The sequence below is a fragment of the Pagrus pagrus genome (genome assembly GCF_965226575.1).
Source record: "Pagrus pagrus genome assembly, chromosome: 5".
In the NCBI taxonomy this organism is placed as follows: Eukaryota; Metazoa; Chordata; class Actinopteri; order Spariformes; family Sparidae; genus Pagrus; species Pagrus pagrus.
In genome coordinates this window covers 22,484,644-22,511,292 of record NC_140189.1, presented here as the reverse complement: position 1 = coordinate 22,511,292, position 26,649 = coordinate 22,484,644, and the positions used below count along the sequence as shown (strand labels likewise).

General features: G+C 41.0%; 2 protein-coding genes across 3 annotated transcripts; both read left to right on the top strand.

The window, feature by feature from the left end:
- Positions 1-1,589: 1,589 nt before the first annotated feature.
- On the top strand, positions 1,590-9,944 carry simc1 (SUMO interacting motifs containing 1). Of its 2 annotated transcripts, none has more exons than XM_084353796.1 (10): positions 1,590-2,101; positions 3,180-4,532; positions 4,620-4,867; positions 5,005-5,074; positions 5,346-5,506; positions 5,719-5,811; positions 5,948-6,079; positions 6,536-6,692; positions 6,996-7,080; positions 9,341-9,944. In XM_084353796.1, exons 1-10 carry the CDS (start codon positions 1,940-1,942, stop codon positions 9,547-9,549), a joined length of 2,670 nt encoding a protein of 889 aa, XP_084209922.1. In that variant the 5' UTR covers positions 1,590-1,939; the 3' UTR covers positions 9,550-9,944. The 2 variants fall into 2 exon arrangements, with proteins under 2 accessions (XP_084209922.1, XP_084209923.1); XM_084353797.1 differs by lacking the exon at positions 1,590-2,101 and adding an exon at positions 2,128-2,228.
- A 295-nt stretch (positions 9,945-10,239) lies between these two features.
- Positions 10,240-25,642, top strand: cnot6a (CCR4-NOT transcription complex, subunit 6a). The gene is made up of 12 exons (XM_084353051.1): positions 10,240-10,319; positions 11,339-11,460; positions 12,270-12,456; positions 12,831-12,916; positions 13,014-13,118; positions 13,232-13,300; positions 14,141-14,298; positions 15,384-15,538; positions 17,574-17,728; positions 18,281-18,514; positions 20,290-20,492; positions 20,663-25,642. The coding sequence occupies exons 2-12, from the start codon at positions 11,349-11,351 to the stop codon at positions 20,876-20,878; spliced, it is 1,680 nt and encodes a 559-aa protein (XP_084209177.1). The 5' UTR covers positions 10,240-10,319; positions 11,339-11,348; the 3' UTR covers positions 20,879-25,642.
- The last annotated feature ends 1,007 nt before the right edge of the window (positions 25,643-26,649 follow it).

Below are 26,649 nucleotides of genomic sequence, written 5' to 3'. Positions count from 1 at the left end.
ATTACATGAGAATGTCAAAATTTATACTTCTCTGAAAAAACAGGCACAAGTTACAGAACATTTTCTCTTTTCCTGGAATAACTCCTGTCCAAACAACGGGCATTTTACAAAACAAGCAGAGATATTGTGCTTAACAAAATGACAATGATCATAAACAAGGCTGTAAGCGCACATTTTCAACACTGTGTTTATCACAATTACATTTCTTATCAACTCAACACACAAGTAAGTGTGTATGTGTCATAGCCCCCCATCAAAAGGAAGCAGGCATGCACTATAAAAACACTGAAAGCCCTCATCTATAACAGGAAAGTAATCTGTAACATAACATGTAGCACTGGGCTTAATGTGTCATCTGTGGATGGCTTACAAACACAGAAATGCATTACATCTGTTTCCTGCAGCCTCCTCGACCCGGACACTGTGTTTATGTCATTATAACACAAGGGTCTGTGTGGAACTGATAGTTTTTCATGTCCAATGAGTATCAGAAATTCATCCCGAGGGATCAGAGGAGGGGAAAACAGAGTAAGCACAAGAGCTTAAGTGTATTTTTGGATGACATGTCACACTTCATGTCATCACAGCCGACAGCAGCCAGGCCCCTTTGCAAACAAAAAAAGGAAGGAAAATACAATAAGGACCAAAGAAAACTTATCTTTAGTCAAAGCTGTAAGTAGCTGTGCTTTGTTCACCATCGGAGAAATTTCTGTTAAGAAAATACATTTTTAATTGCTGAAAACTTGCAAATACAGACACACTGACACATTTCAAAATCTTCTCGCACAACACGAGTGCACTCTAGTGGTGATGTGTGAGACTACATGATGTCTCAAGCCTGTAGATAGGGAGACTTGATGTTTATTTATTACAGCAAATTAGGCCTATGGCATTTATTAAATGCATCACTCAGTGGCTTCACTTGTGTGATTTTTTAAATTTGCTCAAGTAAATACAAAGCTGTTTAGTTATCTTCAAGTCAGTAACAAGTTTGTCACTGCAACTAAATTAAAAAAATAAGACATATAACTTGTTTTTAAGAATGTTTTGTTTTTCAGGAGATCCCTTGAAGTTCTTGGTGTTTAGTCGGCATTGCTTTTCGTTTGATTTTCCTCAATAATACAAACGTCTTCTTTTATTAATTATATATTCCTATAATAATAATAATAATAATAATAATAATAATAATAATAACAATATATACTTGTTATGAATGTTATAAAGTTCTTCACAAGGACAAACCACACAAGGCAGATAGAATAGCAAGAAAATGAAGATCAATTAAATATAATTAAAAACAATATACACTATTCAAAATTAGTCAGGGATATTTTAGTGTTGCAGTTGGTTGTTTATTCTGTGAGATATCGGAATTTTTATTTTGTGTTTTGTGAATATTTCTGGCCCCCCACAGACTGGACAGATTTAATTAGACTTTTATTGTATATCCATGCACATGCACACATATCTACGGAGTCCTGGAGGTGACCTGGATGCGCGCGACTTATTACGTTCAAAAGACGTGCGCGAGATCGGAAGTCGCGCGCGAGAGTTTCTACAGTTGAACCCGTGCGGACTTCCTGTCATTTCATTGGATGTTTATGTTTTCGGTTACGAATGTCTGTTTACTTCCCGGACAGTCAGCTAGTTCGACATTCCCGTGAAGTATGAAGAGAGCAGTCAAATTCAAAAGCCACCGCTAGGTGCATGTAGCTGCCGATCACAACAGGGAAGTGCCACAAGACCCAACCAGTCACTGGATCGGTCATCCTGTATTTTCTACATAAACACGGTGGGGGATCGCTTTTGTTTTCTGCAGGACTGTGGCGACAATCGTAGGTCTGCTTCGGGCGATGTGTTGAGCTAGCTGGCTTATATCAGCGAACATGAGCTGCTCAGGTTTCGCTGTCGTATGAGGTTGAATGAGTGAGGCGGCCAAATGGAGGATGTTATCACCCTCAGCTCCGAGTCCGACAATGACAAAGACGACTCCGATGTGGAGATCACCGGCTCGTACAGTAACATTAGCAGCGCTGACCCGCTGCCCCTCGCCGCGGTGCGAGTTGACGTGAACGCCGTGATGAACGTCAAAGTCCCCACGGTAAGTAAACACACCATACACTCACAGCTACCAGGTGTGAACTGTTTTGTCTCGGAGGGCGTTTAAAAGTCGTATTTCTGGTACCGGTGATAGAGACAGGCACCGGGAAGATGATGGTATGACAACGGTAAGGGAAATGTCTTGGTCAAAGGTCAGAGTTCACTGTTCTAGTGCCTTCCATTTTAACTGTATTTTTATTTATTTTTTTATTACTACAGTTACGTCACGTTCGTTTAAAAAGAACTGAACACACTGATGAAAACGTATCGAAACAAACCCGTTGACCAAACTTAACAGGTCAGAGCAAGAAGTGGTTATTAAGAAGAACACAAAAGGGATTTTTAAATTTTTTGTTGTGAGCCTGAAATAGTAAATACAGCATCGACCCAGAGGAGCGACCCATCACTTTGAGGTTAACTTAGTAACTCATCAATCAAGCTAGCTTAATCTTAGAGGAGACTGGCAGTTAGCAGCTACAACAAATATTAATGAAGCTACCGTTGACCTAGGTGTCACTGTGGTGTTGAAACGGGAAACAACAAAGTGGAAGAAAAAGCCACATTACTGCAAGAGTTTCTCATTTACAGATGTAACTATTCTCAAAGCATTGTAATGATACCGTTGAGAAACAGTGCCATGCAAGTACTGTGACATTTTAAACACCCTGTTATCCATCATCCAGCAATACAAATCAGAGCCCCATATAAAGGGTATGGCAACATCTCTGATATACCTGGATACCCTCTTAAGGTACAGATATATTGTTGTATTTTCCTACTCTTAAATAGTGGGATTTCATTTTAAAGTATATCAGGGCTACTAACAGATAGTGGGCACAAGCTTGAAAACGTCCTCTACTTTTAGCTCATTGGCCGATACAAAAAGATAACTCACTTAACTTCCATAGCAAACGTAATGACGCTGAAACTGGCCTTTTATTAAATAGCTGACCATGTGTCATAATCTACAGTGGAAGGATCACAGCAAACACATGCTAGTTTGTGTGAGAGTAAGGAGGACCTATAGACCTTAAGAGCATTTAATGATCTATTTGTCTGTTATTTTTTCCCTTTTCTAGCCTTATATCGACCTTACAGATCCAAGATGGAGTCTTCCAGAGCTGAAGTTTCGTAAAAGACTACCTTCCCCCTCCTTGCCATTGGTAGACTTGACTGAGAGCGACGCAGCAAATGGGGCAAAACAGGAGACAGAGAGTTTGCCACTAGGTGACAGCCACGTAAAGAACGAAAGTATTGATGAAAATCATACTTCCGACAAAAAAGATTTTAACTTACAGAAAGGTCCTTTAAGAGACCCACCTGTTTTTGCACTACAGCCGGACTGTGGTAACTTAAAGCCAAAGGAGAGTGATATGGATTCCCAAACACAACACCCAAACCAGACTGACGAAGATCAACTACAAGAACCTAGCGTGAAATTAAGACGATTGCCTTTTCTTGAATCTCACGCCACAGAACTGAAAACAGGCTTCTCTGTTTACCTAACCAAAGATTGCATGCAAATGTCACTGCAACCCAGCCAACTAGATAGTTACAATGAATTTATTAGTGAAACCGTATTAAATGGTCCTCACGTGGAGCCTTCGCTGAGTGAGTCTCCTCCTAAAGTGACTGAATCTCTTGTCAGACAAGATCGACAAGAGAACAGTAAGGAATTCACAAATGAACAGTTAAAAGCTCAAATATCTCCACATCTGCAGAGACCAGCCGACTCTCCCTGCCCAGATAAAGGAAGCTCAGGTGCAACTGCAACGGAGCACATCCCTCATGAAGTGGGGAGGGGTGACTTCTGCTCATCCATGCCCGTCCCCTCTCCAACATTACTTCCTTCATCTCAAGATAAAGTACAACGTTCCTTCCAAAGAGATCTCCTCTGCTCCAACCTGGAACAACTGGAATTAGACCAAGCAGCTTCTAGACAATGCTATCTCTCAGACCACCCACCCCCCCACTCTCCTACCACTAGACTGAATCCCTCCGAGCCTTCTGACCTCGACTCTTGGTCCCACAGAAGTCCTACGTCTTCTAGCCTCATTAGCCAAGTCGAGCCAACACCCACCTCTGCACTAGACTCTAAACTAGCTGAGAATATGTCTGAGTGGCAATCGGCGGAGGTTAAGGCTGATGAGACCTCAAACAGCTCAGATATCCTGCACCGTAGCATTCCTAGAGAATCTCCGTTGTCAGTGTTGGAAGCTAAGGACATGGATGCCGGATCTGGGACCGGGACATATGGAGGGGATCTGGAATTTGACATTCCACTGTCGTCTTTTTTTTGGGAAGAGGGGAGTGAAGAAGTGAACGAAGAAAGCAGATTTGAAACAGACTTCAGGGGAGCCAGTAGAGAGGACAGGGATTTTGTGTGCCCTGTAGCACTCAGGAGAATAATGTGTGGACAGGCTCAAGCCCTGGTGAGAGACATTTCTCATTTGATTTTGATTAAATACCAGGTTGAATGTTCGGCATTTCTTTTCATTTTTATGGTATGTTTTTTTTAGATTGAAGAGGAAAACGAAGGCTTTGGAACTCCAGAGGTACTATGCCGTCAGAGCCTGAGCCTGGTTTACAGTACCATCGACGAGAATTACCCAGAGGGCACTTTGCAGCTCCTGTCCGACCTACTACAACCTGGTTACTATCCCCCCAAAGATATCACCTTGCACTTACTGCATGGCATTCTGCTCGACCCGCAGTGTCCTCATCACCTCTGTGTGCAGGCGTTTAATCTCCTGATCAGGACACAAAGGTGAGGGAACCATTGTAATAAGAGCTAATCCTAATGTATTATTTTGTGGCCGCTCCGTCCTTCATGTCCTCTATTCCATCTTGTCTCACCTGTATCCATCTTTGAATTCAGAGATTAAAGCTGCTTTCTGATTGCAGACACCACATGGCTGATAAAAGCACAGTTCCATGGGACTGGGAGTTGCTGACCTCAGTCATGGCCAATCAGGTACTAGCCCAGGCAGAAAATCTGTGATAAAGAAGGATGGGTGATAAATCCAGATACGGTACCATTAGTGCTACTGAACAAGACCATATTGAATGGAATTTGTGTTGTAATATTGTAAAAAAAGAAAAAATTGGTGAAAAATATTTAGAAATCTGTCTGTCGCTATCATCCTGCCCTAATATCCAGACATATTTACAGCTGAACATCTTATTTTGTGCTCTCAGTGAAGTGACAGTCAGTCAGTCTATCTGTGCCCCTCTCACTTCCACAGGACCATACAAAGGGACAACGTTGTCAGGTCGTGCGCATGCTCATGGAGTACGTCGTGCAAACCTTGGAGGATGACTTCCAGGCCAAACGCTCTACCTCTTCTCTCCGACACTCCGTCGCTAAGAAAATATTGTCGTGTGATCAGCAATTTCCTCGTGTCAGGTGAGTTTGATGAAACCTTATGTCTAGATCACAGACCACACAAGTTGTTTTGTGATAAAGGCCACATTATGTCATCTACAATAACAGATTTCAAATCTCTCTATGCAAGGATGAGTACATTCTAGTACATTGATAACAATTCGTAGATGCTATTTCTGATATTCATTTGTTAAAGTAATACTGTTGACGCTTCTCGTGTGTTTGTTTGCCAGGGACGTCATCAAGTGGCTCTTCTCTGCCATTATAAAATCAACAGAGCATGGAGAGAGTAGAGAAGCAGCCAGAGAGAGAGATGAACAAATCAGGTGAATTACACAGAAAAAAGAAATTAAACTTCTTTGGTTGTCAACGGGGAACAACAAGAATGTAACCCTACTCATGTTTATATGTTTGCTGTTTCATATCATCACACATTCCCGTTTTTTTTTTTGTCCCCTGCAGAATGGTGTCCATCTTCCAGAGGATGCTGTCCTTGGCTCTGGAGGTGGACTGCTCTCCAGCTCTAACCTCTGCCAAGCTGTCCCAGGAGCTCTTCCATATGCTCATCAGCGGTTTACCTCTGCGAGCACAGAGGTGAGCAGCAGATATGAGAAGGGCAACAGACGCGGAGGGAACCTTAAATATTTAACTGTGCCGGCATCATTCAAAAAGCTGGGAGTGGTGAGAGTAAAATGGGCAAATTTTTGAATTAATTTATCATTGTAGTTAGAAAACTGCTAGTCTTACCTAACACTGGCTTACCCTTAATAATCCTCTTCCCAGGAAGGTGTCAGTTATATCTGGCACCTCTGTTGAGGTTGCAGAAAGAGAAGGAACCGTCACGTCGATCATCCTGTCAGCCAGGATTGTGTTCAACTTTTAAACAAAATAATATTGAAATAATAGATACTATTATTTTTAAATGCATCAATCAAGCTATTCATAATCAACAGGCATAGGCAATAAATATATATTTCTTCCAGTGGCACAAGCTGCCTCTTTTCCCCAGTTTTCCAAGCTATTATCGACCAATGTGTTTCTGACACCCAGGATGTTGTTGCTCGAGAGCCTGCAGAGCAAGCTGCTGAGATGTAAGCTGGTGGAACATCTGCTGGACTACGCCTGCCCAGTGAAAACCTCTCTGCCCATGTCGCTCAGTCTTCTGCTTCACTTTATGAAGAACTGCACTCTTGCACCAGACCACACGGTGAATATCGCTCTTGTGTTTTGTTTTTATCTTTGTCTTATCAGCCAACATTTGCCCGACACAGATATAACCGTATTAACTTATCAGATTTATAATGGATTCATACATTTATCAGAAAAAGATTGTGTAATTAAAGTTTAAAGACTGTAACTACCCCAAATATCCCATTAAGAATTTAGGGTAGTCTTCCAAAGAGATATCTTAGATCGTAGACCTGTGTTTTTTTTTTTTTTTAGAAATGTAAAAGTTAGAAGTGAGCCACAACAACTATGAATGTAAGTGATCGATGACTGTGTTCTTCAGGATGGTACTGAAATGTGGCAGAGGTGGGAAGAGCTGGTCCATCTCCTCTGGATGTTGCTGCTCAGCTACAACAAAGCAATGAACGGTGAGGCATCATTAAATATCAGGACACTCGTAAAATAGCCCCCTTTAAATGATCTGACATTGAAGAGAACAGAGTAGCATGTTTCTGCAGTCAGGGAGGCTGCAGTGTTCGTGACACTGCCACCTACCAAACAGGATAACAAAGGATCTAGGACACGTGGACAAGATGGACGACAATCAGAGTGTGTGTACTGAATATGAATCAAGTTTTTCTTTTTCTCTTTCTGGTGTCTTTCTGAATTTGACAGCAAGGTTAACATTAACTAGCCAAAGTGTTATCGTAGTCAATATCATTATTAGTATCATAGTCAGCAGTTAATATACAATAAGATATCTTTATTGCCAAAATCATACTACGGTTTCATCAGACTAATAATCAAATAGTCTAACAGTTAAATTTGCAGCGAGCTGTCGTAAGTAAACAGATGAGTATTGCCTTTAAAGTTATCATAGTCAGCTACTCACACTAGCTAACTTTGCTGTCCAGTTCAAGACACCAGGATTGTTTTTAACATTAAACAAATTAAACTTGATTCAGTCAGTACTAATACACTAAGTACACAAACTGCCCACCTTGCATCTTTTAGCAACCAATTTGAAATGCAAGACAAAATGTTGTATTTGGGTGGAATAAACCTTTAAAACTACAAGTAACTGAACGAACGGTGCTTAGGTTACATTGACAGAAACATCTTGTCATTTTGATAGACTGACAGTCTGAGGGCGATCTACTGTTGCGTTAACACTGTCAATGACCTCATGTAAACCACCTGTAGTAGACCTCCCCTCACTATCTGAGTGCTACGTAACCGAGGCCTTTGGAGCTTGTGATCACCACAGGTCACAGGTAGGTGCAGCCGTGCTCCTGGTGCTGAAGAGGCACATGCTGCAGGATCTCCTCCAGGTGAAGGCAGCAGAGGTTAAAACACAATGAAAACGATCATAAGGAGTCTTTCTGTCTGAGACAAAGACACAGTAATGACTATCGCTTCTGCAGCAGTCGACCTTGATGCATTTGTGATTATGCTCAAGTGAGACACCCAGTTTAAGTCCATGTGGACCAGGATGAAGGTTTGAGTTTAGGCCCGGTTACTGCTAGTGAGTAAATGGTTTGTACATATTTGAATTGTAATCGTCGAATTCTGTAAAATTGCAGTGCTCTTATTTGCCTCATCAGACAGGAAATCTGCGGTCTTTTACTGCCCTCCACTGTCACTCCTGGAAAAAAACAATGATCTGCTTTGTGCGATGTTGACATGAAAAGTAGCCGCACATCTTTTCTCTCTGTGCGATTATAAATGCACAGTCTGTAAGTTTGTTCTGCATACATTTGACTGTGACTGAGATGTTTTTGAAATTTAAATTCTACTAAACTGGCTGAACATGACGAATAATAATAGATTTTGAAGGAATTTGTACGATCCTGTCCGTCAAAATGACAGACAACGATAAAGTCTAACACAACCACAGATTTTTTGAGCCATATTGCCTCGGTTATCAGGCCAAGCAGTGTGGGATGTTTGTTTTGGGAGCTTGTCAGAATAAAGAAACACTTTTACTTATTTTACAGAACATTATCAGATGTCTTGTTATTCAACAAATATAGAAATATATGCTGAGTCGAGTGATCTTATTAGAGTCCAAACCAACATCTTTACTGATTAGGCCATCGTTCCAGTACCCGCTGCCAGGAAGCAGACAATGTTTGGAGCCTGTGGGAAACCTCAGACTCCAGTGAATGTGCAATATGTGGTGTGATTACCATATGGGATTGTACTGAACTGCTTTATTGGACTCATTTCAGTACAGCGTTAAAAGAAAAGAAGCTGAAGCTCTTTGTTTAAAAAGAACAAACAGGAGCTGGACTGTCCCGGTCACCTTGTCAAATGTCTTTCCCTTTACTCTCTACTTATATTTGGGTGTATTTTACTGAGTAATGTTCTATACATTATACTTTATCTTACAAAATATTACAGTGGTGAAGTTGCTTGTATTGTAAAACATTCCTGTCCCTGGTCGCTTCTTTTACGTGTTGCTTTCTTTGACTCACCTGTATCGAGATTTTTCTGTTGTCATTAAATGTTAGATATTTGTGCTGGTCTTTAAATATATATGATCTCTCCTGGAGAATGCCTCAAACAAGTTAAATTAACTCTTTAACATCCCTCAATGGGGCAACATTTCAACAATGATTAAGATTACTTGACTCTGCTAAGCCCACTTTGGTTTACTCCTAACTTCTTACATCTGTTCATACCCAGGCTATCTTTGCAGTTCAGTCACTGAACAAGGCAGGGCTGGCACCTTGGTCTACAAGCAGGATGATATGGTATCCAAGTCTGCTGTGCTTGAAGCTGTCGAGGCCTTCCTGTCAAGATCTCGGGCTGACATCGGCCAATCCTTACCTCTCCACGTGGAAGGGTCCCTCTATTACCTGCAGGATCACCTGCTAGAGGTCTGTCAGTGTTGAATAAAGAAAAGACTTCTTTGCCTTTTATGTTCTTGAATGATTTTTAATAAGTTAATATTTAATATTTTTGTTTGAGGAAGAGTAGACTTTGTACACATTTTATAATTTGAACAAAGGCCGCTCCTTGATGGTTTTTAAAAAGTCAGACTGTATTTGCACCAGGCTGTTCTTAATAATATTTTATCAGTTTTTATTTGACATTAATCTTTCTTTGCATAAAGAAAAGAGATCTTTGCCTTTATGTTCCTGAGTGATTTATAAATCGTTACGATAAATTAATATTTAATATTTTTGTTTGAGGAAGAGTTGACTTGTACACATTTTATAATTTGTTCCTTGATGGTTCTTAAAAAGTCGAACTGTATTTGCTGTTTTTAATAAATTATATTTTATGAGTTTTTTTTCCTTTGAGCACAATCTTTCTTTGATCTCCACACAATGCGACCAGTATATCACTACTTTGATAGACCACACATCTATTGATGAACAGGTATATAAATATATCTGCAATCATTTCTAAATAAACGCAACTGTGGTATGCTATCTATCCATGTCATGACCCATCACTCATCAGCTCAGGATTGTATTTACTCTGGCTCAACAGCTGGTAGGACCGTCTCCACGCTGACCAATAGGAGCGAGCGCTGTTATCGGCAGAGAAAAAAAAAATCCTTACAGTCGCCATGATACAGCAGCGGAAACGGGCGAGAAGTAGCTAGAAAACAAAAGAGAACACGCAGTCGTCCTCGCGATTTGGTATGCTCTTGCAGGTAAAAACCGGATCCTTTCTCGTAGACTTGAACTAGTATCAGTCGTTTCACCTCAATCCTTTGTAGATGTTTAACGCAATGTGGCCGTTTTCCGACGTAGGACTTATTTCAGTAGGAAGTCGGTCAGCTTCGAATAATTGGGATCTGTTAGCTTGTAGCTAGCAAGCTAACTCTAAGCTAAGCTAAGCTAAACAGCTCGCAGTTGCTTTGCAGACCCAGCACAGTGTAGCTGCTGTGAGCCCGTTCGCTCAATGTTTATCTCGGCGATGGTGCTTCTCGCTGCTGGAGGCTAGCTAGCGGCAGCTAACTAATGCGCTGTTTCGTGGCCTAGTGTTGATGCGCAAGTCAGTGCTTTGCTATTATGTAAACAACAATTGTACACTGTCTTTAAATGTCATTTTACAGCTTTTGTGGCAGCCCGCTCGGGCAGGGCGTTGAAGTCGGCCAATGCCTCATGTCACCAACTTTGCGTGTTCGGTTTTACATCTTGGTAGTTAGCAAGCGAGCTAGCGTTAGCTATTTAGCGTTTGTTATGTGTAGTTTGATAGCTACCTATTTAGGTTAAGCTAGGCTAATCAGCTAGCGACAACGAGAAGAAAAATCGTTTAATCTTAGCATTAGCTGTTTTGACTCCCTGTCGAAGTGCAATTTCATTGTAAACTTTTTTACTAATTCAAGGTTTTCACGGCGGTTTAGCGTGGAAAATACTGCACCACGTTGGGACTTTAATGTTGATTGTTATGTAACGTTAACTCCAATCAAATCAAAGCCTTCTTAGGAACCTGAACTGCTAATTGTGTTGCTTCATATACTCTCGACTGCAGTCTGTTACTTTAACTTTATGAGTGTTTTGTGAGTGGTTGATGTTACATTCAATGTAGGTGACAGCGTGTGTAACGTTACATGTGGTAGCTTGTAAAACATTTCAGTGGTTTCATTTCGAAAGTACAAAATCAAAGTGATTCACATCTTTAACTGCTTTTATTGAATGACATTTTAATCCACAGTTATCTGTGTAGTGTTATAGGAATGCCCAAGGAAAAATATGATCCGCCGGATCCCAGGCGGATGTACACAATTATGTCCAGCGAGGAGGCAGCCAACGGGAAGAAGTCATACTGGGCTGAGCTGGAAATCAGCGGTGAGTCTTGTCAGGGGGTCCCTGGTTAAGTAGGTGATGTTCACAAACATCTTTTGATGTTGTCAGAGAGCTTAATCCTGTTAAAATGCTTTCTCTGTATTACCATGTTATCTTTTTTATTGCACGGATCTTCAGTCTGCAGATGGGACATCTGGGTCCACTACCTTAGCTCACCAGAGGGCTGCAGCTAATGATTATTTTCATTATCCATTAATCTGCCAATTACTTTACTGATTAACCGCTTGGCCTGTAAAATTTTCATTTCAGGCGACATTTCTTATATTGTTCCACCAGCAGTCCGTAACCCAAAGATATTTATTATCCTGGAAAAGTAAAACAAAAAACACATTTTAACCAGAACAAGCTGGGACCGATGGATCTCAGCCACTGCAGCTCATAAATTGAATTATCATACTTGTTGCTGGTTAATTTTCTAATGATTGACTAATTGTTTAATTGACTAATCATTTCAGCTCTATTCAGAAACTGGGTTTAACAGGATTTAAATTGGGTCACTGTAAAATTGACTTACACTGGAGATGCAACATGGTGGGTGTAAGCCGACAGCCTTAATGTGACTTTGTTTGTCTCTGGTCTGTCATATATTTCTTAAATTAATCTAGCCCAACAGTTATGCTCAAGCATCAGTTTATCATTGTGAAATCGGTCAACCCATGTTTACATGTTTGCACAATGTGAAACAAATTATTTGCAAATGTTTCCTCTGGTGCACGGGGAGGAATGGGGGAGGAATGGTTGAATACTGGGACTTAATCCTCTGTTGTGTCCTTTCCCCACTGTCCCTGCAGGCCGAGTAAGGAGTCTCAGCACAGCCCTGTGGTCTCTCACCCACCTCACTGCCCTGCACCTCAGTGACAACTCATTGTCACGCATCCCGCCAGACATTGCCAAACTACACAACCTGGTGTACCTGGATCTCTCATCCAATAAGATCAGGAGCCTGCCGGCAGAGCTCGGCAACATGGTGTCTCTCAGGTGGGTGATTTCAGGCTGTTTACTTACCTCCTAATGGGGGCACCATGGTAGGGAGTAGCTGTCACAGCGCTGGTCTTGAATTTGATTTTGGCACTCACACATGCTACACACTGCTGCCACTCAGAATGGCATTTTTTTTTTACATTCAGGCAGACATCTTTTGGACATTAGAGATTCAGATTTTGTCTTGGCTTTCTTTTTTTTCCTTCAGGTTTATCTATTGTAATTAACAATCAGCCTAATGTTGACAAGTATGTCATTGACATTGTTGATGGCAGCACTGTAGTAAACAATGGTTTAGTAAAGGTAATAAAGATGGTTGTTTCTCAGGAGGGCTGGTTTCTAATGCTCACATTTCACTGTGTCCTCCACAGGGAACTGCTTTTAAATAACAACCAGTTGCGGGTTCTGCCATTTGAATTGGGGAAACTGTTTCAGTTACAAACACTGGGGTTGAAAGGTGAGTGGCTTATCAATGTGTTTTGTAGCCATTCCAGCCTTGAAATCCCATTGTTCTCTTAGCAGTGATTCAGTCCACATTGCTTTTCTTTCAACAGGAAACCCACTTGCACAAGAAATTATGAGCCTCTACCAGGAACCTGATGGCACGCGGAGACTGCTCAACTACTTGTTAGACAATCTGGCAGGGGCTATCAAACGCAGTGAGTCCCCCCTTCTCTCTGGCAGTTTTGCCTTTAACTTTGTTGAAGTTATTGTGTGACATCTGCCTTCATGTAAACCCATATTAAATGATCCCCTCCCCCCCTCTGCTCAGTACCAACAGAGCAGCCCCCAGCTCGGTCATGGATCTCACTCCAGGACCCAGACCGAACATGGCCCTCAGGTAAGGAAAACATACAATGAAACACAACCTTGAGATATGGTTACAGCTTGTATACATTTAACTTCACTGTCAGCTACATTTGTATTTGTTCGGGGAAAAATGAAAGAACTTACAAAGGCGGAAAAAAAGTTACTTTAATGTACAATTCAAGAGTAGTTGGAAACCAAATCCTGTTTTGTTTGAGTAGAAAAAGTACTGCTGGGTTTAGCCCAGTATCAATACTTCTGGCTTTTGCTATGTAGCACGTGCACACTTCCTGTGGTTAAACCTGAGCTCACCTAACAATTCAAACACAGTAGTCCTGTGTTTCCTGTTGGTGGTAACCATGTTGTCTTGACTGACTCAATACCGTTTACTACTTAAGATGATTGCAGTTTGTCACAATACTGGAATTTCTAACTTTGATAAAATTCCTCGAAAAATATTGATATTCAATACCAGGGGAAACGTTAATAATAATAATAATAATAATGCATTTATTTTATATAGCCCTTTTCAAGTTACTTATAGACACTGACACAACGCTGAGGGCATCCATTTTTAGAAGTTTATCAAAAAAAAATCAGAGAAGTGAGCGAAAACACAGGTGGTACTGGTTCATCACTACTGTGAATGTCACCATTCTGCTGTATGTCAAATTGTATGTCTTACTTATATATATCAATTTGTAGAAATGGCTCCATGGAGACTCTGTTTACAAAACATTTCGTAAAATGAATGTTTGCTATTTTACAGACAGGAAGAAGAATACAGCACAGAACTAGAATTTACTTAGGTCGTCTAATTTTAAGCTTATTCAACATTTCTAAGATTTGCCCTTTTTTGTGTTTCTCCCCTCAGCACTGTTCTCTGTGATGTGCTACAATGTACTGTGTGATAAGTACGCCACACGACAGCTATATGGCTACTGCCCCTCTTGGGCTCTAAACTGGGAGTACAGGAAAAAAAACATCATGCAGGAGATTATGGGCTGCAATGCAGACATCATCAGTTTGCAGGTGAGAGATGGATGTTAAGGATGTGTTTATGTTTTCACTGAAATTATCATTATAATTTTTTGGTGTCAGCGTAGGGCTGCATGTATGGTCAAAAAGTGATATTGCGATTATTTTTGACAGATATTGCGATTGCGGTATAATTCATGATTATTATGGATGATTAAATTTTACATCACAATTTTTATCGTCATTGAAAAACTAGTAAAATCATGATGATGTGGCATTTCTCCTGGTCTCAAACATGTTTTATTACATCTGGAGAACAAGCTTTGTAGGCCAGAGCATCTCTGCAGCACTGCAAAATGTCATTAAAACACTGTTTTGTGACGCATTTTACCTTCTTTATTAAATAACTGCAGTTCTTATGATTTGGCTACTGCACTTTGTCATATTTAGATTAAATAGAAATAATATTGAATAAAATAATAATGTGAGTTGGGTGGTGGCAGTGGGGACCACATTGAAGTCATTGTGGCCATTTTCTCATTTTCCTGGAATATGTCAGAATGTTTTGCAACTTTTAATAGGAAGTAATTATGATACTATTTGCATAATGATTGCTTCATGATGTGCGTTGAGGTGTGCTGTGCTGTCATCTTGGTTAATCTGTGTTGTTTGGCTCTTCCATCACTTTCAATGTGCTTTTGTACCTGGATAGTTGTTTTTCTCCACAGTGAAAGTTCATAAAAACATGAATAGCTTAAAATATTGAAAAAAGAAAATTGATTTTAAACGGATCCATGTCACAAAGAGCGGCAGTGTTAATGTCTCCCTCTTTAAAACACTATGAACGATCTCTTGCATACAGATGTCTTTTGTATTCATCAATGCAGAATTACTCCCACACATTTGCCTTGACGCTGGTGTTATATCTGCTCTTCTGTTTGTACAATATTTTTCAGGCGTGAATATTTTTATTGCTTCACCTTGTGCGAATAGTGTGTGTCATTTCAATGAAAAGATTTCTGACGCCTTCTCTTCCCAGTCTTGAATGACATTTTTGTTGTTTTGGAAAGGGGATGTTTGTTATACGTACATGACTGTCAACTTCTCCTGACACGCTTTTTTTGTGTTGTTTTTGACAGGAGGTCGAGACGGAGCAGTACTACAATTTCTTCTTGCCTGAGCTGAAGGAGCAGGGATACGACGGGTTCTTCAGTCCGAAGTCACGAGCCAGGACGATGTCGGAGGTGGATCGTAAACACGTGGACGGCTGTGCAGTTTTCTACAAGACAGAAAAGTATGTAGCTACAATACAATTTTGTAACTGTGGCTTGTTGAGTAGCCTTAGTAGGACTTAAAATTACTTATTTACCACGTTGCAGCTAAACATGCTTTTATTATTAATTGATGTATATGGATGGATGGATGGATGGATGGATGGAGGGAGAAGTTTTCCTTCTACTGGGTATCCAGTTAACAGCTTAGTTACCATAAAAGGTAACATTTTCCCTATTTGGATAGCACCGTCATAATGTTGCAAGAGCAGATTAATACAGATTGATTGGTGTGCAAATATACTTGATAACAAAGCTTGCACCATCAAACTGATGCAATAATTTGACTAATCAACTATTATTATCAATTACATTGTGAGCCTTCCACTCAAGGTCCAGTTTATAATACTAAGAAACTTAACCAGTGTTATTTTTGGATTGTGGTATGTGGATTGTCTAGTTTGTTGAGGCCTGTACTGCTGACCTGTCCAACCAGTCTGATTACCCAGCAAACAAGAAGGTCGGTGAGGTTTTTATTGCAGCCTTCAGACAGTGATGACATTGAACTCATCTCGGTAAAGCATTTGTGTCAAGCCCCCAATATCTATTTGTTTGCCCTGCTTTAACGCTTCAATACAGCTTAAGAAATGGTTCATAGTTCATTCAGAGCTGAAAACAAACCAAGGGTGTGCTTTTGGATCAGATATTAAGGGATGCTTTCAAATGCTGCACACATCAGACCGTGACCGTTGTAGGATGTTTTAAATAGAAGTTGAAATTAGTTAAAATGACAGAATGTGTCCGTTGTGGTTACTTACTCCTGAACTGTTCAATTTTGTTTCACTTTAAAGGGTAACACTTCTGAGTTTAGACTGAGTTTAAACAGTGTGTTTACAGTTCTTGGGGAGTACTACTAGATACGGAAAAAAAAGTTTGTCTGAATCCTTTTGTGGCTCCAGGGGGAGATGTGTGAAGTCTGCATGAACTTCCTCTAAAGATGTCACTGAAAAGAGTCAGTGAGGCTGAAGGACTAAAGGTTTTATAAAACGATAAAACTCTGGAGGTGTCAGAAATAAGTGAGTCACCAGCCTACTCCTCATCTGTATGTGAGGCGAGCAGCCCAAGGCTACATTAGCCTCTACTAGACACACACCTGAATCCTTTACTGAACTGTCGGCACCCAAATTGCATTGTAGGTAACGTAGGCCACTGGTTTTGACAGGGAAGGAGGTGTGGGGGAAAAAAGACTCTAGTTCTGATAATGTTTTGATTCTAACCACACAATGAGTCTGAGCATGCCGTATAAAATGAAGATGAAAAATACAGAGCAGTTCACTTCTGTTTTGAACTGTTTATTTTATATATTGATAGATTGTTTCAAATAATAACAAAATTGAATTGATTGATGAAAACAATCCATCCAATCCATGTGCTTCATTAAAGTGAGTTGCATACTTAAACCATGTTTCCACCCAAAGAACCTGAAACTTTTAGTCCCAGAAATTACTTCTCAAGGAACTAAAAGACTTCCTTCAACTGGTTGTTGTCTGTGTTTTCACTGGTCTTCAGACCCATGAAGCCTAATTAGCTCACCAACGTATGAAAAAGCTTGTTGAAAGGTCGCATGTCATATTTGTGTCCAACTGTACAATAACAATGCCTCCAAAACATAATTTTTTTTGTGTTTATTCACATTTTCTTCTATTTTATTCTACAGCAGAGTCATTAATGTTACAGTGATGATGAATGAGATGCCAAATTTTAGGGGCAAGTGGGACAAATTCTTGTTTCATGTATCGGCATTTAAATCATTGTGTTGCCTGAATATTAAGAGGCATTTAGTTTTACCAAATTAACAAAATGTCACCCCATCTAATTAGCTATCTTGGTGCATTACTTCACTAATGTGGAAAATAAATGTTATCATCCATGAGCCATTGTGGGAAGAGTGCTCGAAGATTATTAGAAGTCATCAGACAAATTTCAGCTTGCTATCCCTCATTTATTCCCACAACTGCTGACACTGCTTCTCTCTCGTCTCACTCTGTTTATCTCCAGGTTCAGTGCGGTGCAGAAGCACACAGTGGAGTTCAACCAGCTGGCCATGGCTAACTCCGAGGGCTCAGAGGCTATGCTGAACAGGGTGATGACCAAGGACAACATCGGAGTAGCTGTTCTGCTCGAGGTCCGCAAAGAGATGATGGAGCTCTCCTGTGAGTAGACGCCGGCCCTATTTTGTGATTCATGTGTTTTTTATGCCTCCACGTTGGCGATAACCGCGGCCGGAGGAATTATGATTTCGCTCCATTCTTCTGAACACGATGTCTCAAGAATGGTTCGAGGGATTTATTTCAAATTTGGCACAGATGTCCACCTGGACTGCAGATCAACTGATTTAGATTTTGGTGGTTCAAGGTCACTCTGACCTCACGAAACATATTTTTGACTATTACTCAACAATTCATATGATAATTAAGACACATTTATCCTCAAATATCTAATGGGATAAAATTATGAAGTAATGATATTTAATACCCAAAAGGTCAAAGGTCATCAATCTGCAAAAATGTTCTGGCCATTATTCATCGCCGTAGCTCAGGAACTACAAGTTGAGGTACACAGCCACAGGGCAATAATTCTAGTCTTTTAAGATCGACCAGTCCTACTCATCCTGAACAGACGTGGTCCATGGTGCATATATAATAACTGTTCTCATGGCAGCGCATTTAACCTGCTGCTTACTTTCTTTCCCCCCCTCCTCTCAGCTGGAAAGTCACTCCATGGCATGGAGAAGCAGCTGATCCTGATCGCCAACGCCCACATGCACTGGGACCCAGAGTACTCTGACGTCAAGCTGGTCCAGACCATGATGTTCCTGTCAGAGGTGAAGAACATAGTGGACAAGGCCACACGCAGCCTCAAGTTGTCCTCCGTCTCTGGTGAGACTAATGCCATTCCACTGGTGCTGTGCGCTGACCTCAACTCCTTGCCCGACTCTGGTAAGTAATATGAAGCTTTGCTGTATCTGACCACGGAGATGAGATATAGTCCTTACTTCTTTGTCTTTCATGGCTGCTTTTAGAGTTTAATAAAAAAAATAGAAATGAGCATAACCCAACCTGCTGACCATTAGTTTTTAAAATATCTTTCTATCGGTATCAATAATATATTATGGTATGTATCGCCCTCTTTACAAGTTTTTTTTTATCTAAACCTAATAGGAATGAATGACTCCCTGATCTTAAGTTTGTTCAGCTGAAAAAATCAACTGAGCGTTAAGCAGAAAATTACTCTGAAACAGTTTTAATAATTGAGTTATTGTTGCTAAAAAGCCAAAAACAGACCTTCCAGTTTTGCCAAGTTGAATATGAGAGAAGTCTCTCCTGATATGAAATATATGTTTGTTTTTGGGGGCTATGATTTGCCAAAACAAGCAATTTGAGGATGTCACTGCTGCATGCGCGGGGAGGGTTGAGCTTGTGCTCGTCACAACCTTGTGCTCGCAGGACTGCCTTTATACACACGGAGCAGAAACGCTCCCTAGTCGATGCTTTTCTATATGGGATACTGTTGTTTTGCACTCGCACCACTTGCACAGGCATGTTTATGAGTGCACAATATTGAGACTAATTAAAGGCCAAGACTTACAATTCTCACTCTACGTATATCAATCTTTTGCCTTTTCATTCCATACATATTTATATATGTATATACATACAATACAACATCACATCCAGCTGAAAAAAAACCAAATCATTAAAAAGAGCACCGGTCAAAGCATTTAGGTCAGCCCTAATAAAAGATGGAGTAAGCTATTTTTGGAGAAAAATTGTTTAGACTCAATAAACACAATAATATCGGACTGGAATTTCTCCCATTTGTTGGCTCGGTTGACTCTCTTCATCAGCAGTTTTCTAAAGTCACCCAAAAAACACGGCTTGTGTTCATAACCACAGGTAGGCCGTGTGTTGGTAAAGCTTGTCGTTAACTTTGTTGCAGTGTAATTCGGTAATCCATTGGTTTCGATAAGCAACAACCAGGTACAATTACAAACTTGTATGAAAAAACTGCAGAAGTATCATATCTCTGTTTCCCCACAGAGCAGGCGTGAATGTCAGTAGACACGAGGGGTTGGAGTGAGGGCATGGACCTATAACTAGTAGACACAGCCCTCGAGGCGGAGTTTTAGGCCGCAGGGCATCACGTGAAGCAGTAGTTAAACAGTTTGGCCCCTACAAAAATTGGCTTCAAACCCGGACCCACTTCCTGGGGGCTTGAGTGAGGGCAGATCGTCCACTAGTAAGACTATGGCGGATGAAAAAATAAAAGTAAAACAGGCTAAAATGAGTTGCCAAATATACCTGGGTGGCCCACCCAAGTCAAGTCTATGGTATGGAAGGTGAAGATGTCCTGAAGATGCTTTCAGGCTTTCCTGCTTCAATTTTTGCTGCATCGTTAAGTTTAGCCCACATGAGAAGGGGACTTCATGAATATTGCACTTAATTTGTTTTGGTGTTTTCGTTCTTGCAAATATGCCAGAAGAGCACAACATTGCTTCTATACACATACAAGACTTGCAATGTGATTGAATAACCACATTCATGTTGCAGCTCATACTGCTAATATCCTACAGTATCCAAAGGTTGTGGCTTTAAACACCATTTATCCCGTACAACAACAGTAGGAACGGGCTTGCCGTTGTCTGTCGGGACCTTGAAGTGCCTCTCGACATTTTCTTGTTTCTGATGACTTCTCATCTCTCCACTCTGTTCAGGCGTAGTGGAGTACCTCAGTTCTGGTGGAGTGGACTGCACCCACAAGGACTTCAAGGAGCTTCGTTATAGTGACTGTCTGACCAAATTCAACTGCAACGGCAAGAACAGCACGTCCAACGGCATGATCACCCACGGCTTCAAGCTGAAGAGCGCTTACGAGAATGGCCTGATGCCTTACACCAACTACACCTTCGACTTCAAGGTGATTATACTGACGGCACATGTTTGTATGTTTATGGTTAATGATGTTGCTTGTATATGAACAGAGGCAGAAATTTAGAGCTTTAAGTCAGTTAAAAAAGAAGCCAGCTTGCACAAATTTACAATAAACACATTTCTGTGAGGGTGACTCCCGTCTTCTTCTCTCCTCAGGGTGTCATCGACTATATTTTCTACTCCAAGCCTCATCTGAACGTGCTGGGCATCTTGGGTCCCCTGGACCCCCACTGGCTCGTTGAGAACAATGTCAGCGGCTGCCCACATCCCCACATCCCCTCCGACCACTTCTCCCTCTTCGCCCAGCTGGAGCTGCTCCTCTTCAACGTGCCCCCCCAGATCAATGGGCTCCATATGCCTTCACGTAGGTAGTGAGTCCCTGCCACACCACCGGGGGGGAGCTGCAACCACAGCCCCTCACCCTTTCCAACCCTCCTCCCTCCCACTACCAGCTCTTCTCCTCCACCACAATGGAGGAGGAAGACAAAAAAACACAACCTGTAAAATATTCGTACAGTGAGGTCTGGCCGACAGGGATTTCGTATAATGTTATAGATATTCTATATTTTTCTTTTTTTCTTTCTCCGTTTTTCTTTTTTGTTCTTTTTTTAACTGCTCAATTCGGTCCTGTTCGTGTATCATTTTGTGTTTTTGGACTTCCTTTCCTCCTCAAATCCACCCACCCACCCACCCACTTCGCTTCTGTCTTTCAAACTAGAGGGGATGGTAGCTCATTCAGATTTTGTCACATGGGGCACTGTTTGGTTTAAGAGCAAGGGGAAACTTAGAAGTGGCTGAGGGGATGACACCTGTCACCTGAGAGAGCTCCATAGCTGATGGTCTGCCTGTCTGTCTGTCCTGTATAAATCTGAAACCAGCAAAGACAGCAGACTTGTCAGTCTCAGACCTCCATGATTGGCTTGTGCTTGTTTTCCCCCTGTGCTCTGGGCAGCCAGCGTACCTTCTCAGTCTCCCAAGGATGTTTGTTGAGTCGTCAGGTTAAGCTTTTAGCTGGTAGGGTTAAGCGTCCCTGGAGGTGGATGTAGCGCAGCTCGTATAAGGTGAGATTTCCTGCTGTCATTCTGTGGTGCTGAGGCCTTTTTGTGTGGTCATGGCCTCTCGTGGTGCTAAAAGATAGTCTACACCTCTGACCCCGGCCCTGGTACATTAGCTACCAAAACCCACAGATGCCTCAAGAAACAGACGTCCGAGAACTGCATTTGCCCTATTCCACATAGGCGGTATGTTAGTGGTATTTTGTGAAGGAAGGATATGGTGAGAAACTGAGAGCAGCTACCATCCTGTTTCCAGACTGTTTTTCACCCCAGCTTGTATAGTTGTTAGGCTAGTCTTGTGCTTAGGAGCTCACGCGGCCCACATACCAACAACTTTTTTTTTTTTTTGGGGTCAAGGGGCAAGGGATTTAGGCTGATGGGGCAAAGCGATGAGGGGCTATCACAAATCTTTTCTTTGTCTTGATCGCTTTTAGGCAGAGAGAGCGAGTAATGGCTGATACACAGGAGTAAAACCAGCATTCCTCTCACTGTCTGGAGTTGCCATCCAACTCCACACATGCAAGCTTAAACACATAGACACACACACACTTGCGCATGCACACACACACACACACACACACACACACATATACAACACAGGTAATTTGCAGGCAGATCTGTAGCACTGTCTCCGAGGCCAGTAGTGACTTTCCCCAGCCATAAGTTCCATACACAAAAGCAGTGGTTTTTTCACAAGTGTTTGTACAGAATAGAAATCTAGACTCAGTCTTTACATGATTGTATATGAACCACAAAAGACCTGTTTTCTGGCGTTTTTTGTACTAAGAGTAAATTATGATCAGATTTGAGAAAAAAAGATTGTATTGTAAAATATGGCTAAATTTTTATCCAGTTAATGTTAAGATGAATTGATATTACCAGCTTGTACAAAAGACGTAAGAAGAGGTTGTTCGAGGCGTTCGCTGTCACTACTTTGCACTCCTTAGAGATTAACTGTAATTAATGTATCAGTATTGTTTTATTATTATTTTTTTCTCCCCCTCTCTCTCTCTGCTGTTGTATTTGATTTGCCGGCATATTGCTGCGATTGTAAATAGACACTGAGTAAACTCTGCCTGTTGCTTCTCGCCCATTAACAAAGCCATTGATCCACACTGCTGCCATCAGTTCAGACAAAAAAAAAAAAAAAGGACATGCAAGGATGAGCCGCAGCCCACCAGCGACTACTCCGCATCTGTTCATCTATAGATCTCACACACACTCCCACTAGTGGCGTGTGACTGATACAACCTCCATAAAATCCCACATGTACAACAAAACATCGTGCCTCACTGTAGCAGTTGTCGTCTTGCACTATATTTACACATGACGAACGCCTGAACAACCTTTTCTCCTTTTATTTTTAAATACTGTTGAGACATTTGTGAAGATTTTATGTCCTTTTATTGGGTTTTGTTAATGTTGATTTCCTTTTTTATGAGCTGTGACAATGTTATGATGATGTGTATATCCTTCCTATTCATTGAGCTCTCTAGTAATCAGGTATGCTTTCTCCACAAGCCCTTTCTCCCTCTTCTCTAAGGAACATGAGTAGGATGTCTTATCTTTATTGAATCCACACTCCCTGGTTGTTTTGCTCTCTCATTGTACCTTAGCACAGCTCCACGCCCAGACCCTCAAAACAGCCCTTAGCTCCTTCCCTGGCCATGAATTTTAAATCTCCTTAAGTCTGTCCATCACCCTTTACCCCCCCTAAAACCTCAGACTTTCCCTGTCCACTATTCCACTCAAGCTGTGTCTCTGAAAACCCCTTTGCTCAACCACTTTGTATAGTTCTCTTACCCTTGTCACTGCAGCTATAGTGCCATCTGTGGACCCCCTACCTCTGTATTGGAAAAGGTGGAAGGCCCAATTTGCTCTTGCTTTCGGAGGAACAAGGGAGGAGGGGCACTGAGCTCAGCTATTTCTCTCTGAAAGCCGGGCATGCGTCGCTTCGAATCGAGTTTATTACACCCCGAACAGTGAAATCTGTCAGAGGCGAGATGATTATTTAAACAGCCAACATAATGATGAGCACTTACTAGATTCAGATGCAGCTCCCCTCACTCCCTGTTCCGTCATATTAGCGAATAAACATCACATTACTTTAATGTATATGTTGAAATGACATTTTAAAGCAAGAGGGAAGCAAGAAAATAGGATGTATAAGTTAAGTCCTCAGATCATGGTCTCTTGTCCCTTTTATTTTCTCCCCAAATGTTTGTTTTTTAACATTTTTTTTTTGTTTTCCAATGAAAACCAATGTGTCCAGTTTGATTTTTTTTTTTTTCCTGAATGGCATTAGTATTGTAGTAGATTTAAAGGCTAGCTTTTTTTGTAAAGTGTGAATAAAAGATGTATCTCATGTTTCCTTTCTAAAAAGATATTGAATTGTGTTGTTGATGTGTAAGTCATGAATTCTATGATGGTGTTATGTTTGCGACATTGTTTTTACTTTTTTCCTCCATATACTCTATTTCCCATCACAAACCAAATCCTCTGTAGGAATCATGATGAGACGTTGTCTTGATGGGTTGATTAGAGGAGTTGAATGTTCTTGATGTAGCCTCGTTAGAATGAAGGATTATCCAGAGGAAAAGTACCTGCATCATTGGTATTGGTAAAAAAAAAAAAACAACTTTCAGCACAGGGATACTCATTTTGCGTTTTCCTTTTTGTTTTGTGTTACTTATCAGCTTTATTTTGGATGTTGCATGGCACTAGCTGGAGAGTGCTAGTGCCTGTAGGTTTAGGGCAGCAGAGCTGTCTTCGTAGTGGCTGCAGCTCAGTATAGAGAACACTGTTCTGACTGGTGTAAAACGTGTTTGTCAGACTAAGCTAATGACCTGCCGCTGGTCGCTAGACTGGTCCTGTGATGATTTTAAGTACTTCTAGTCATCTCACTCTGTTCTTGTGCATCACAGTGGTTTTAAATCTGTTACACTAGCTAGCTACTATTGATAGTCACTGATTTGACTCTTTGACCTTTTCTGTTGTTGACCCTCAACTCTTCATTACTCTCTTGTTAACTATGGCTTCTGACTGAAAGTCTGGCAAAAATCACAGAGCTGAGTTATGTCACCCTGTAAGCTTCGGCGAGTGATCACATTGTTGGCTTTGTACCTTTCCACTGTTGCGTTGTGTTTCATAGTTGGCTTGTTAGGCGTAGAGTGATTTCCCAGGCTGCATCTCTTTGTAATGGTGCACACCAAAGCTGCTTGTAGTTCAGTTCTCCGTTGTAGTTCTTTCACTCTTGTTTTGTTTTTGTTTTTTTTAAAGAATCCGAGTCATAGTCTTCATGAAATGTTAGGGCTGTAAGGAAAGCAAGGTACTTTTGTCCTTTTCCTTGAATCACATGAACACGTTGCATCCATATTCGCGCTTTAGAGTTTGGTTTCTCATTTTAAATGCACCCTTTTCCAAAAAAAAAATAAAATAAAAACCTTGGCAATAATACCCAGAAACATTCAGACACACTCAGAATAAGTTTTTAAATGTTTTATCTGGAAAATGTAGCTATTTCATCTGTGGTTGTTTGTTTTGTTTTTTTTCCTTTTCAACTCTCCGTCTTCAACCCTCTAGACCGTTTTCTTTAATGCTTCTGTTTCTCTCTCTCTCATCATCCATCTTGTATATTTGCTCATCTCCTCCTCCCTGCCGATCTAGTGGTAGTTGTTCAATGATCAGGATTGTCTATCTGTAGTCGAGCTGAGTACATATATTGATCTGTGTCACTGTGTTTATGCACTGGACCAACTATTGTTTACCATTCATGAAATACCAGCAAAAAAAAAAAAAAGAATAACGACAAAACCACTTGCACAATGTTGTAGAATGTCCATTAACCCAGATGAGAAATCAAGGCAGCTGTTTTCAAATCCACACATACTGTTTTAAAAAGAAACTGAATGGTAAACAATGCTTTCTGTTGTACCCCTTAGCCGTCCTCTCGATTCTCTTTGGACTAGTTTTGTTCTTTGATTTTTTTCTGTTTGACTACAGGTTCTGCTTGTTTCCTTTACACCTACCTATGTATTTTCCTACTTCTGGTTGAAAATAAATTCTATATTATCTGTTTCAAGCTGTGTCACCTCTTATTCTTTGAAATGGATATTGAAAATAAATTCTATATCTGTTCTCCTTGTATTGCCTCCTTTTGCTTCCTTGTTTTTTTTTCTCTTTTGTAAAAAGAAATTCTTTCCAGACTTTCCCTGTTTTTTAAACACAAGACACGATACAACGTGGCAGTAGATTATTTTGTTAAGCGTTCATTTTCTCCAGCCTCAAGCAGACTACTAGCTCACATCGCCTCACATTGTTTACTCGGTAGTGCAGCTTTCCAGAGTGCAAGTACGAGCATTGTGTGGTGGTTGATTATGAAGAACCAAGTGTGTCAAACAGCTGGCGGAGGCTGTGTTATGAGGCCCGAGAGTCTGCAGGGTGTTTTTTCAATTCCAACTAATTTCTGCAGCAGCCCAATTAAATGTGAGTGAGAAGAAAACCTGCACACTCACATCTCTGTGTCTGTGTCACACAAACTTGTGTACTAGAGAGGCCATCTTGGTTGAGGCCTCCGTGTCAAGCCAGTGCACTCACGCCCTGAAGTGTCCTTCAGCAACACACTGAAGCGTTAGCAGCACCACGGGTGCCGTTTTTGTAGCCGAGGCTGACCTTTGATTTTCCTCCAGGATGGCAAATGAAAACAGAATCTCCCATTGGGGATCAATAAAGTTTAACATTAACATTTAATACCTAAAATAGCCCGGGGATGACAGCTTGTGCATTGACGTTCATGGACACACGGTGGAGCCAAAGGATCACCTCCGAAACAGCCGCTGAAAGCTGATCCTCGTCCATGTCATCTGCTGAAGGAGTTCCCAGGTCTGAACGAGGCACCGATGGCTCATAACATCAGCTGGAGGGAATTTAGAGAGAGCAGGAACAGTGTGAGACAGGAAACTTTACTTGGAGCGCATTAATTATACTCAAAGGGTTATCAAATGCCAGAGCGAATAGGACATTTTGTTTGTTCTGAGTGGAGACAATAAATTTCTTTCTATTGTTTATAATTCTCAACTGAGGGGTGTT

Bases quoted from the DNA above. Each gene is read 5' to 3' on its own strand.
- simc1 (XM_084353796.1), top strand. From the start codon at position 1,940: ATGGAGGATGTTATCACCCTCAGCTCCGAGTCCGACAATGACAAAGAC. The intron at 2,102-3,179 runs GTAAGTAAACAC...TCCCTTTTCTAG, and splicing joins TGAACGTCAAAGTCCCCACG to CCTTATATCGACCTTACAGA. The intron at 6,693-6,995 runs GTGAATATCGCT...TGTGTTCTTCAG, and splicing joins CTCTTGCACCAGACCACACG to GATGGTACTGAAATGTGGCA.
- cnot6a (XM_084353051.1), top strand. From the start codon at position 11,349: ATGCCCAAGGAAAAATATGATCCGCCGGATCCCAGGCGGATGTACACA. The intron at 13,301-14,140 runs GTAAGGAAAACA...TTCTCCCCTCAG, and splicing joins AGACCGAACATGGCCCTCAG to CACTGTTCTCTGTGATGTGC. The intron at 15,539-17,573 runs GTATGTAGCTAC...GTTTATCTCCAG, and splicing joins GTTTTCTACAAGACAGAAAA to GTTCAGTGCGGTGCAGAAGC.